Source organism: Hydra vulgaris, chromosome 06 (assembly GCF_038396675.1).
Source record: "Hydra vulgaris chromosome 06, alternate assembly HydraT2T_AEP".
In the NCBI taxonomy this organism is placed as follows: domain Eukaryota; kingdom Metazoa; phylum Cnidaria; class Hydrozoa; order Anthoathecata; family Hydridae; genus Hydra; species Hydra vulgaris.
The window spans coordinates 39,138,112-39,152,500 of NC_088925.1; the positions used below are offsets into that span (position 1 = coordinate 39,138,112).

The 14,389-nt window shown below is 29.3% G+C and overlaps 1 protein-coding gene across 3 annotated transcripts in view; it reads right to left on the bottom strand.

The window, feature by feature from the left end:
- The window catches only part of LOC100212432 (uncharacterized), a 58,717-nt gene that overhangs the window by 25,688 nt on the left and 18,640 nt on the right, over positions 1 to 14,389 (bottom strand). For all 3 annotated transcript variants that reach the window (XM_065800087.1, XM_065800089.1, XM_065800088.1), the window contains 6 exons: positions 8,265 to 8,306; positions 7,694 to 8,182; positions 5,570 to 6,055; positions 5,359 to 5,397; positions 4,625 to 5,113; positions 2,343 to 2,831 (listed from right to left, as the gene is read on the bottom strand). In XM_065800087.1, the coding sequence (XP_065656159.1) occupies positions 2,343 to 2,831; positions 4,625 to 5,113; positions 5,359 to 5,397; positions 5,570 to 6,055; positions 7,694 to 8,182; positions 8,265 to 8,306 (2,034 nt within the window). The remainder of the gene's footprint in view (positions 1 to 2,342; positions 2,832 to 4,624; positions 5,114 to 5,358; positions 5,398 to 5,569; positions 6,056 to 7,693; positions 8,183 to 8,264; positions 8,307 to 14,389) is intronic.

Genomic DNA, 14,389 nt, shown 5'->3' on the forward strand with positions numbered 1-14,389 from the left:
TATGTTAAAGAAAAGTTTTTTTTCACATTCTTTGTTTTAATTAAAAAATAAATTCGATTGTTAATGCTGAACTTGTGTTTAATTTGCGCGGACAATTAAAATTGTTCAAGTTCTTCACAGCCTTGTGAATTAAACATTTTGTGTGATAAAAACTCCTTAAAAAAACATTAATTGAGGCCTCCACTTGGTCTCAATCTAACCAAGAGGAAAGTGATGTGAGTAACCTGCTGTTGTGTAGTTCAACTTCTTCAGCTAGTTTTTGCGAGATATTCATCAACTTCATCCTTGAACATTTGTAGCCAAAAGTCTTAGAAAGCATCAAAGAAAAACAAAGAGCCTAAAAGTAATTTAAAGCCTATAATAGTTGACCCCACCACTTGGCCGGAACAGCTGGCAGTAAAAGAGAGAGACTACATCATCAAAATGAATCCAATACCTTTCCTAAAGAGCAATAAAGAATATCATAAAACTGAAAAATGCCATTTCTCAAATGAATTTTGATACAGGGTGGCAAGAAAGGATGAACAAGTAAGAAGAGATGGCTTATATACTCTTTAGAAACTGATTCAGCTTACTGTCTTCCTTTTCATCTGTTTGACCCAACTCCAAAATCATATTTTGGGAAAAAAGAAGGTTTCAACACCTCAAAAAAGTTCACAGTTTAAAAGAGACATCTTCACTTCATTTCGGCTATTCTGAGAAATGGATCAAAGCAACAATTAGGATAAAAAATGAACAAGCTGTTGATTAAGGTCTTATCCAACAAATTAACAAATTAATGAAACAGAATGGTGGAGAAGTATTCTTATAAAAATAGTGTCAATCTACTTGGCGGAGATAATATTGCACTCCATGGAAGCTCATTAAAGCTGTACACAAAACATAATGGGAACTTCCTTGGTCTTTTCTGATTACTTGGTTAATATTAATCCCATTTTGATGGAGCATTGAATTGAAGTAGGAGATAGTTGTTTACAAACACTAAGTGTCAATATTTAAAATGAGGTCATTAATCTCTTAGTTTTGCATATAAAAGAAGCTATTGTGAACAAGGTAAAGTATTTTTTAATTATTATGGATTGCACTCCAGACCTTAGTCACAAAGGCCAAACCTCTTTAACCATACGCTATGTTCATGAAGAAAATGAAGCAATAGTCATCATCCAAGGAAGCTTTATTGGATATGCAGTGTGTGAAGAGTCGACTTATAAAGCTCATTCTAACCTTCTAATTGAAGAAATAAAATCTTGTAGGCTATACCTAAACAACTGTAGAGGTCAAGGCTATGACAACAGGTCTAATATGGTTGCAATTCGTAAAAGCGTTCAAGCTCAAATTTCAACTGAATATTTAAAAGCCTCATTTACACCATGTGGTTGTCACAGCTTGAACGTAGTTATATCAGACTGGGCTAAATCAAATGGTGAAATCTATACTGCTGTTTGGAGTTTTTCAAAAAATCTATACAACTTTTTCTGCATCAATCAAGCATTTCCTACTTCCCTAGCACAAAAGAGTCTTTCAAAAATAATGTTTTCTTGCCCCTAATTGACACAACTGAATCATCTTTAGAAGACAAAATAAACATGTTTTCCAAATACGAGTCAAGGTGGGGATTCCTATTTGACCTAAAAAAACTAACACTTAACTTAGAGAGAATTATAAAATGTTACAAGAACATCCGACTGTGAAAAACATTTCAGATAAAAATGGGGAAGAACAAAGAAAATTCTACACGTCAGTTTGATAGCTATTGTTTTTGACAAATGGTTTGAGCAGAAGCAGAAGACGGCCAACAAAACCCTATCACTATTAGAAGCACTCCATATACTCAAAAAAACCAACAGAAAAGATCTTTTTACTAATCTGTAGATAGCACTAGGCATATTGCTGACAGTTTCAATAATAGAAAATCACTAAACAAAAATTTTTTTTTTATTTAACACTGTGTTTCATCAATAAAGACTCATCAGAATTTCTGATGAGTCTTAATTGATGAAACACAGTGTTAAATGAAAAAAAAAAATTTGTTAAGTAATATTCTAAAAAAAAAAAAATATATATATATATATATATATATATATGTGTGTATATATATATATATATATATATATATGTGTGTGTATATATATATGTGTATATATATATATATATATATATGTATATATATATATATATATCTGTGTATATATATATATATATATATATATAAATATATATATATATGTATATATATATATGTATATATATATATTTATACATATCTTATATATTAATGTTTTAATGTGTTTACCTAACTTTACTGACATTTATGTACACACACATATAATAATTAATTTTACCTGGCTGTCTGTTAATTATTACAAGATTTTTTATTAAACCATCTTGAGCTAGATACCATGGATCTGAAGCATAAACTTTAACATTATCAAAGGACTTTGGTTGGGTGTTTACCTCAGAAAACACATTTTCTCCATTTAATTGTATTTTATATATATAAATGTTATTTTCCAACTGCTGACTTATTTCAATATGCGACCAATTGTTAAGAGGAAGAGGTGCTGTGTCAAAGTATCTATTAATATCACCATTTATAGGAGCAGCAATATGAAGACTACCATCACCATTGTTATGAAACCATACTCCTGGAACTCTATCCCCATACTTGTCAACATCAGAGCCAACAGTAAAATGAATTACATTGTGCCAACCTTTAGAAAATGAATTTGGTTTTACATCAAATGACACTTTATAGATTTTGCCAAATTTTGGTATATTAGCAACTAGGTTTCTTTGAACTAAATGAGTTTCCTTATCTTTTAGAAGTTTTTCTAAAAAAAAATAAGCAAAATTATTTATATTATAAACAATTATTTAAAAAATTTATAATATTAAAATAATATATGGTTCTAAATATAGAAACCAACCAACCAACAGAACCAAGTAAGATAAAGTAAATTTGGTACAAACAAGCTGACCCAAGGTAATTAAAAAAGTGATAAAAAAAGTTTTTTGGTAATTGAGTACAAGGAGTGTATTTGAAATGTCATCATCATCATCATCATCATCAACATCATTAAATTTATCATCATCATCATCAACATCATTAAGTTCATCATCATCATCATTATCATCATATCATCGCCACCGTCATTATGATGAATTCTGTAATTAAATTTAGTCTAAAGTACTAAAAAAATTTCAAAAGCAAATTATATTCAATTTGTCAAAAACTTTTACTATGTTAAAATAAGGATTTAAAAATTTTTTAGATATATATATTATATATATATATATATATATATATATATATATATATATATATATATATATATATATATATATATATATATACATATATATACCTTACAAAATATAAGAATGGGTCTTGTTTTATTTTTCCTCAGGTGAAGACAAATCACTGTTCAGCTTTTCTCAAATAATGCTATGTATGAATCAACCAACGCTTAAATGTAGAAATGTTTAGAAATTCAATGTAGACAAGGCTGATAACTTATGCAAGTTTTTCAATTTTTTTTGATGGCCTTAACATTAAGAGATGAAACTTTTTTAAGGGAGCGTAAAAATTATATACAAGATGATGATTGATTTTAAAAATGTCCCCCATAGACCACATTTTGAAAACTAGCTTGTTTACTTTTCATATTACTTAACTCAATTTTTTGTAATAAAATTTAAGTTATACTGATACTTATTTTTTAAGCATCTAGAATTTATCAGAAATACATGACTTGATATTGAAAAGGCCTAAAATCATTAAAAACTTTTTTTTGCTTTATTGGGAAAGTTTTTAATTTTTTTTTATTATAATTAGGACATCATTTTATTTTTAGTCTAAAACTCATTGTGTGGCACCATGGCAATACAAGATTTAAAAAAAGTTATCACCCTAATGTAGACTCTAGCGAATGGTGGCAATTTCCATTTTGTTAATACAAAAGATAGTTGTACACAACTTTGTTTATTATAAATTAAGAATATACTACGCTTGAATTTTTTTTCTTATTCTAAAAAAGGTGCTTACTTTAGTACATTTAAAATTTAATTTTTATGACAGTTTGCTATTTTGTGTTTATTATGTGCCGCTGTACCTGAAAATAGTACAGTTAAAATCTAATTTTTATGACAGTTTGCTATTTTATGTTCATTATGTGCCGCTGTAAATAGTTGTAATTTTGATGCTAAGAACTGCATCTTTTAATAACTATTATGTACTATGTATTAATTAATAGTACCTCTTTGAATTGTAACCATTTTAAACACTGCTCTTGAAAATTAAAAAATAATCAGAACCTACATGCAGATTGGTGGCTATTGCCTATAATTTTTTACCCCTTTAGCTTATTTACTTGGTAATTAAACATTTATTAATCCCACAAATAATGACTCATTTAATAAGTCACCTACTGCTAGTATTTATATTTCTAAAGTTTCTTTCAAATGGTGAAATGCAAAACAATCGAGTATAGTTTCTTAAAATATTCTTGAAAGTTTAAGTAACAAAACCATTAAAACAATGGATGAAACTAATAAAAGTTTTTTAAAAAAGGCTGAAAATGCAACTTTGAAATTTTTGATAATGTAGTAATAAAAAAAATCTTACCAACATTCCCATTTATAATACTCAAATCTTTAATAAAACCAGGTTGTGTATCATACCACGGATCTCCCAAATAAACTTTAATATTCTCAAACGATTCTGGTTTTGAGTTTTGAACACTATGGATAGTATGTCCATTTAAATAGACTACAAATGTGTAAACTCCATTAACTCGATACTGAGAAATTTGAAAGCTTGACCATTCATTCAAAGGAAGAGGCTGGGTGTTGAAATAATAGTTACTATTTCCATTAATAGCTGAAGCAATAGTAAGTTTTCCAGAACCATCATGATGAAACCATGCTGCAGGGGTTCTATCTCCATATCGCCCAATATTTTGTCCAATTGTTAAATGTATAACACTTTTCCAACCTTGACTGTAGGAAACTGGTTTTATTTTAAAAGATACTGTGTATTCTTTCTCCAAGCGAGATAATGTTGCTGCCAGCTTATTTTTCTTCAGCTCTTGCTGAACTGGTTGATCCACACTATCTAAAATAAAAAAGTCTAATATTTAAAACAGTTATAATGGTTTAAGATAAAGTTTTTTTGCACATTGTGACACTAGAATTACTTGATTTATGGAAATGCTCCAAAAAAAAGTTTTTCACACTAAGCCAAGTTGTTACAAAACTTTTTGTTAACAATAATTTATTTAAGACTGCATTAATTTTAAAATAATTATTTGGTATTAAAATTCTGAAAACTTAAAAGCAGTAAAATAATTAAAAAATTACCTTTCGGACGAACAATAGCAGCAATTGGCGTAGGCTCATCTAAAAGATTAAAATTTACTTAATAAATCATAAGCAGTTCATAATCACCAGCAAATAAATTATCAAATGTTAAAACAATCAAAACTTATAAAACAATTATCAAGACAAAAAATTATCAACATGAATAATTATCATAATCAACATGAATAATTATCAAAAATTATCAAGAAACCTTTTTTTCCATTTACAAGAATAAGATTTTTAATCAAACCATCTTGAGCAGGGTACCAAGGATCAGATGTATAAACTTCGACATTTTCAAAATATTGTGGTACAGTGTTCTGTTCAGAAAATACTTTTTCACCATTTAGGCTGATAGTATACATATAAGCACCATTCTCCAATTGCTGACTGACTTCAACATGAGACCATTCTTTTTCAGGAACAGGTTTTGTGATAAAGAATTTATTTTGGTTACCATTTATAGGAGCAAAAATGCAAAGACTTCCATCACCATTATTGTTAAACCATACTCCTGGAACTCTATCACCATAATTCGTACCATCAGAACCAATTGTAAAATGAAGTACATTACGCCAGTCTTTGCTGAATGAATTTGGTTTTATATCAAAAGATACAATATATTGTAAATCTAGTTTTGGTAACACAGCAAGTAAATTCCCTCTTAAAAGCTGTGTTTCTTGGACAAGCAGTTTACCTAAACATTTGAAACTTTAGCTACAAAAACAATTTACAAATTTTGTGTTACTTTATTTACTCACTCAAAAGAAAGATAAAAAAATGCAAAATACAATTAAAATGCAGATAAAGAAGTGAAAAAATGATATATCATTGATGATGATGATGATGATGATGATGATGATGATGATGATGATGATGATGATGATGATGATGATGATGATGATGATGATGATGATGATGATGATGATGATGATGATGATGATGATGATGATGATGATGATGATGATGATGATGATGATGATGATGATGATGATGATGATGATGATGATGATTTCATTGGTTGAAACTAAGACAATTTAATCTTTTAAAATTCTACATATTCAATTTCCACATCATTTTATTAAAAAATAAAATAATAAAAGACAATTCATTTCATTTTAAAAAAATCAATTAAGTCTTGACTTTACTACATAAAAATGAGTTTAATTTTTTGTAAAGTATACTTTCTCCACAATTTACTTTGTGTGACTATTTTGTAAAATTAATCTGTTATTGTTGTAATTTTGTGGCACCATTTACATGTTTGACTCACTTCCCTTTGAAATCAATTAGTAAGCTTTCTGCTCAGGACAGTTAGTGGATTAGCATCACTAATTTGGATTTATGATCTAGATCTAGCAAAAATAAAGTTATTTGTTTGTGCCTTTTTGGTTAGTGGTTTGATTAATGGTTTGATTAGTGGTTTGATTAGTGGTTTGGTTAATGGTTTGGTTAGTGGTTACAAACACACAAAATGAACCATGTTTAAAAAGTATTGTCAAAATTGATCAAGTAGTTTTTAAAAAAATTCTATTTAAAATAGTCGCAATTTAAAATAGTCGCAATTTAAAATAGTCGCAATTTAAAATAGTCGCAATTTAAAATAGTCGCAATTTAAAATAGTCGCAATTTAAAATAGTCGCAATTTAAAATAGTCGCAATTTAAAATAGTCGCAATTTAAATAGTCGCAATTTAAAATAGTCGCAATTTAAAATAGTCGCAACTTTAACCAATCATATTGATAGTTTCATAATATAATAATTAATATTCAAGATTTAAAAAAAATAAAAGTTTTTAAAAAATTGTTTTCAAACATTAAAATCACAAATTTTTGATGAAATATAAGAATTGCGTTTAAACTAAATTTAATTTTATTACGTTAAAAACTTAACACATTAAAAGCATTAAAATTTAATTTTAATACATCAAACAATAATTATTTTTAATACGTTGAACAATCATTTTAAGCAAAAGCTAGAAATATTTTGAATAGATAAAAAAAAAACGACTAGGAATAGTCCTAAACTATTTAATGAATAAGAGTAAATTTGTGAATTATTACCTATTTGTTTTGTGAAACTAAATTTAGAAATATATAGAGGTAGAGTGAGACATGCACCTTAATAAGAATATCTTAGAAAATATTTGCACATACTTTTTACTTTTAACCATTTGACTCTTCTACTTCAAAACAACAGAAAAACATATTTTCTGTTGTTTTGAAGATTACAGAGTTATAGCCCTCTTGTGATGTGTTTTATAAGCTTTTGCTTCTATTTACAATTAACATAACAACTATCATCGGGTTCAATATGGTTAAATAATGAATATTACCTTCATTTCCATTGATAATTCTCAAATTTCTAACAAACCCATTCTGAGCATTATACCAAGGATCAGCCATAAATACTTTGACGTTTTCAAAGTTTCGAGGATCAGTGTTTATTGTAGAAAAAATATTTTCTCCATTAATGTAAATACTGTATACATAACTTCCTTCAGAAAACTGTTGCGCCACTTTAACTGTAGACCATTTATCAATTTGAATAGGATTTGTATCTTTACACAGGTTACGGTAGCTACTAACAGCAGAACATATGTGCAAACCTCCTAATCCATTCTCATGAAACCAAACTCCTGGATTTCTATCACCATATGTAACAAAGTTATTTCCCAACGTTAAATGGATCACACTCTTCCATCCTTTCTCAAAAGAAGTTGGTTTTACTTCAAATGATATTGAATATTCTTTATTCATTACTTTCAAAGTCGCTATAAGTTTTCCCTTTACCAATGGAGATTCTTCTTTTAAAATTAGTGTTTCTAAATAAAACAAGTTTAAATAAAGAATTATGACTATAAATATTTATTGATTTAAAAAGAAACCTTTTGATTGCATTCTTACCTGAAGGCTCAAGCACTTTGTAACTCTGAATTTCTATAATGGCTGAAATAAAAACAGACAGTGAGCAAACATTAAAATATTATTTTTGAGTCAATTTTTGTGAGCTGAAAAAAACTTATTAAAATTTACAAACTTTTATTCATCTCTCATAAAGTGCAATAAAAGTTGTTATTTTGACCATACAGGTTTTAACTGTACTAATTTGCTTTATTTTTTCAAATGCTGACTATAATCTAGAAAAAACCAGCAGATGCATATGTTTTCCTCGCATGTTCTACCAGTAAAACAGTAAAAAGTAAGTAAACCAAGTAAACCAAGTCTACAGTAAAAAAAAACAAATAAAAAAAAAATTAAAAGACATTCAAGTCTATAAAGTTGCATTTTTGTTGTATTACAAAAAATAATAAAATCAGTTTCCTCAATTAAATCTAATGGTTTTGACATTAAGTGTACTTAATTGTATCTTCTTTAAACAAAAAGGAGTCGTTAAGAGCTCTTTTTTACTACAAGTAATAAATTTAGATGTCAAACTATAAGAATATGTAAGTCTACTGATTTAGAGAATGACAAGGGTTTCAGCACATGTATCGACTGACTATCTAAGGAGAACATGCAAGGGAGTGCTACAATATTGACAGAGGGTTTGGGTTGGGGCAGCAATTGTTTTTTTTCACTACTCTTTGATCTTCAATTTTTTCTTCTTTTTTAGAAAAAATCGTATGGATTTTTCTAAAAAAGTCAACAAAAAAAGTCAAAAAATGTATATATATATATATATATATATATATATATATATATATATATATATATATATATATAATTATAATATATATTATATATATATATATATATATATTTATATGTGGTTTTTATAAATTTAGACGCACTCATTTTTTTTTACATATATGTAAGAAAATACTTAAAATAAAAATAAAATAAAAGTGCTACCGCTATGTTTGATATATAATTTAATAGAGGAAGTAAAACTCTATAAAAGAGTACCTTCATTTTTTTTACAGGATGTTTATTACTCATTCTATACGAATTAACACAAAAAAGTTAATTGATAAGCTTGATTTTATTTTATTCATAAATTTAGACGCACAATCAAAAAATTCTTATATCTTGTTAATTGATAGTTAATTAGTAGTTTTTTTCCCATATTTCTCATTAATAGGCCTAAATTAATTGATTTTGTCAAAAAACCTTATATAAATATGACTTACCTGGAATTAGGTAATAATTATTTAATAAAAAAACAAAAGTTGAGTTAGTTTTGCACTAAAAGGACACGAAAAATGGGCAAAAGACATATCACTCAAGGTGAAAGATTAACTCCAATTAACCTGGCGATTTCTCTATTACTTTTGGTTCCAAAGAAGGAACTAAAAGTAATAGAGAAATCGCCAGGTTAATTGGAGTTTCCGAGAAATGCGTTCGGACAACAAAGCAAAACTTTCTTCACACTGGTGGTACCAGCAAGAAAACGAGGCCAGGTAGACCCTTGTCAACCACCAGAAAGTAAGGTAGTGCCCTTTTTAGAGCTGTCAGAGCTAATCCAAGAATAAGTTTTTTTTTTTTTTTTAAACATCCTTGCTTCCAACAAGGCTGCAAACAGCCACTAATTAAAGTTGGAAGTTACTGAAAGATGTAAGATAAAGATTGTAGAGCAAGATAACGATTGACAGACAACTTAAAAGATTGCAAATTATATGAATCAGGAAAGCAAGATGAAGGAAGCAAATTCCAAAGAGCTGATGTTCGAGGAAAAAAACTAGACAAATAAGCATTTTTGGAGCACTTAGAAACAGTCAAAAAAAAAGGATGACACTTAATTGAATGACGAGTAACACGAGAATGAATTTTAGTTGATGGCACAAGAGACGCTAGAGCAGTGCCCATTATAGTATTTGTAGAAAAGAGAAAGAGAAGCAACATTACGACGATGTGATAATGGTTGGAGGTTGGCTGCAAGAGCAGGTCCAACTATGTTTACAATGCGTTTTTGCACCTTGTCTAAAAGAGAAAGGGCATAATTAGAAGATCCGCCCCAGATATGGCAACAGTATTCCATACAAGGCCGGATTTGAGATTTATAGAGATAGTTAATAGAATCCGAAGTAAGAAAGTGACAAGCTTGATAAAGAGATGCAACCTTAGCAGATGTTAATTTTGCAACTGATTTGATATATGGTTTCCAAGAAAGATTGGAAGTAAGAGTTAGTCCTAGAAGATAAAGAGTAGGTGACTCATGGAGTACATCACCATTCATAAATATAGGAAGATCTAAATTATTGCGATAACGATTGGCTGAAAAAAATTGAGTTTTATCTGAATTAAAGTTCACCAGCCACTGTGAGCCCCATGCTGTAGCAGAAGTGAGATCCTTTTCTAGCTCAGATGTCCCCTGCAAGCAATCAGAGGGAGTTGGCTTTATATCGCGACAAGAATAAATGGTAGAATCATCAGCGAACAATGCCACTTTAGATGTGAGAATGTATGGAAGATCGTTAATGTAAATTAAAAAGAGTATAGAGCCAAGGATAGAACCTTGAGGAACCCCTGAAGTTACAGAATAAGAAGAAGAGTGTTGTCCATCGAGGACAACTTTTATGCTAAGATTGGAAAGGAAGAATTCGATGATCTTAAAGATGTTGCCAGATACACCATAAGAAGAAAGCTTATGGAGAAGACCAGCATGCCAAACTTTAACAAAATCTTTAGAGATGTCAAGAGCGATGGCCTTAACCTCTTTACCTTTATCTAATGCACGATAAAACCTGTCAGTTATTACTATTAGCAAATCAGCTGTAGAACGAGAAGATCGAAATCCATATTGATGGTCAGAAAGTAAGTTATTAGATTCAAGATGAGAAATTAAGTGTTTGTTAATTAAAGATTCAAAAACCTTGCTTATGATAGGAAGAAGACTTAAGGGACGGTAGTTAGACGAATCAGATCGCTCTCCATAATTTTTGAAGATAGGGATAACAGATGCTGCTTTCCAGCAGGCTGGAAAACAAGACTCTCATAAGCACTTGTTGAATAGTTTTGAGAGTATAGACGACAGCTCCAGAAAACACATCTGCAAGACAATAACAGGTATGTTGTCCGGGCCACAATCTGTAAAAGAGTCTAGGCAGGAAATCACTTTAGATACAGATGCTGGAGTGATATGAATGTCAAGCAATGGATCAACCTGTTTGTTGGCAATATCAGGTAGAACGCAACTAGTGGAATCAAGAGATGATATTGATGAAAAGTTTTTAGCAAACAATTCAGCTTTGTCTTTAGGTAAGGTGACAAAGTCTGAACCATACAAGAGAGGTGGAATTATAGATTTGCCCTTATTATTGATATTATGATAGATTTCATAACCTGAGAATAGCGGGTTTTGGCGTTAGACAAAACCTCATTACAATTGTTTCTAGCAGTAATAAACAGACGACTGTTTTCTGGAGAATTGTTTTGCTGATAAATATGGAAGTAACGGTTTTGATTGGTAATCGCAGCAGCACAGTGTGAGGAAAACCATGGAGGAGAGTGAGGATTGACCTGGAATTGTCGAAAGGGAATAAAAGATTCCATGCCAGCCTGAATCCACAAAGTTATGTAAGAAGCACATTTGTCGACAGGAAGACGAAAGATTTCTACCCAAGGGCCATCACAAAGAAAATCACGGAAAGAATCCCAGTCAACTTTACTGTAGTTGTAAGAGGTTCGATAATTGGGGGATTTAGGTGATGAAGAAGAATGAGATATTAGTTTTTGAGAGATCAAACTGAGATCAGAAGCACCTAAGGTGAATATGGAGAAACTGAGCACTGACTAGGATCAGAAACAAGACATAAGTTGAGTAGAGAAGGTAGATGATTTGGGTTGTCAGGAAAGCGAGTTGGAAAGTTGACTATTTGAGTTAGGGATTGAGAAAGGCAAAAGTTGTGGGCTTTAATGCCTGCAGAGTCACTGACACTAGAGCCAAGCCATTCAGAGTGGTGAGCATTTAAGTCACCAACAAAGACTATATTAGCTGATGGATAAAGAGAGAGGGCTTGGTAAATATGATCAGAAATAACATCAAAAAGAGTGCAGTCTTGAGATGAAGGAGAGCGATATAGAACAAAGAGAAAGGCAATAGAGTGAAGTGGTGCTAAACAAAAGCACATGAAAGAATAGTCTGTGGAGTCAAACCTAGTTTCACGACAAATGGGTGAATTCTTACGAATGTAAATGCCGAGGCCAAGCATGTGACTATTGGAGTCTTTACGAATTAGAGGAAGATAACCATCAACACTAAGATCACAAGATGAGACAGCCGAACTCAAATGAGTCTCACAAAGAGCAAGTAGGTCTGGTGAACTTTGCAAGAGATAAGACTCAACAGAAGAAAAGTTACTTCAAAGACAACGAATATTAGTGAATGATAGGTTCAGAGAACTTGGTGATGATGATGGTTTTTTGTGTTTTATAGTTTTTGGTACTTTATTCATTTTTAGATTGAAGAACTTGACTCAAAGCATAGATAGTACTCAGAACACCGTTTAATAGCCCAATCAATTGCCTCATTACTACTAATAAACCCTAAGCCTAAGGTATAGGATTCCAGAAGCGATGTGCAAAAATCTTGTTGAGTCTATGCCTAGAAGAGTTCTTAGTTGTATTAAAGCGGATACACAAATGTATATAAATATAATATAAATATATATATAAGTATAATATAAATATATATATAAAAATAAATATATACATGAATATAAAGGCAGATACACAAAATATTGATTGGTTCATAAATTACGCCTCCTAATGTATCGTGCGATTAAATTTATGAATAATTTTTTTCGTCTTATTTTTTTAATACGATGTAGTTGTACCTAATTATTATTTAGTATTTGTATTTTTTTTGTAAATTTTTTTTAAACTTTGTAGTATGTATTTATCTAATAAATAGAAAAAAAATTAAACCAAAATCTTTTTTCATTATTGTTTTATGGTTAAAAAACCAAAAAATTCTATTTTTAAATATGAATGCGTCTAAATTAATGAAAACCACTGTATATACATATATATATACATATATATATATATATATATATATATATATATATATATATATATATATATATATATATATATATATATATATATTGTAGTAATTGTGTGAATATTTCTTGTTAAAGAGTGCTCAATACCAAAGTAGAGCAATATAGTAAAAAAAACTAAAGAATTATAACACTCAATTTATGCAAAACATTAGTCCAAGCTTTACTGAGCTTGTAAAGGCGATCTTTAAACGTTTTTTCTGTAAGCCCAATATAATATCTACCTTCATCTTGCGGATTTGTCTTAACATTACATAAATAGATGACTTTTTTAGTTAAACATTTTCTATTAAGTGGACAAAAAGTAATCTGTCGGCAATTGCACGTTGGAGCATTAAGGTTTGAAGAATTTGATAAAATTTTATTGTTATGTGAAGTGATGATGTTGCGAATATTTAGATGACAGCTATAGCTAACCTTCAGGTTGTTTTGGTTAAACAGCTTATGGAATTTATGAGATTTTGGGAAGTTTTATCGATTAAATTTAGGAAAAGTTTGGCTACGTTTGTCTTGACATTAATTGAAAACGGAGGGTTAAACCAAATAATATTTCGTGCACATGATTTTGCAACTTTTATAGAACCATTGGCAAAGGCAGTAATGTTTTCTTTAAATCCACTAGACTTGAGGGCACTGTTGTAAAATGTAGCGGCTCGATTAAAAACTTCATTACTTGAAGATATACTTCTTATATGATTAGATATCATTGAGGGAATAGCTTTAAGAATGTTTGGAGAATGGTTCGAATTAACATTGATAGATAATGGGATGTCACCTGCTTTCCTATATGGCTGATAAGTATTGTCAGACAAGTTGAGCGAAATATATATATATATATATATATATATATATATATATATATATATATATATATATATATATATATATATATATATATATATATATATTAATACATACATACATATATATATATATACATATACAATCATATATATATATATATATACATGTATATATACATATATATATATATATATATATATATATATATATACATACATATAT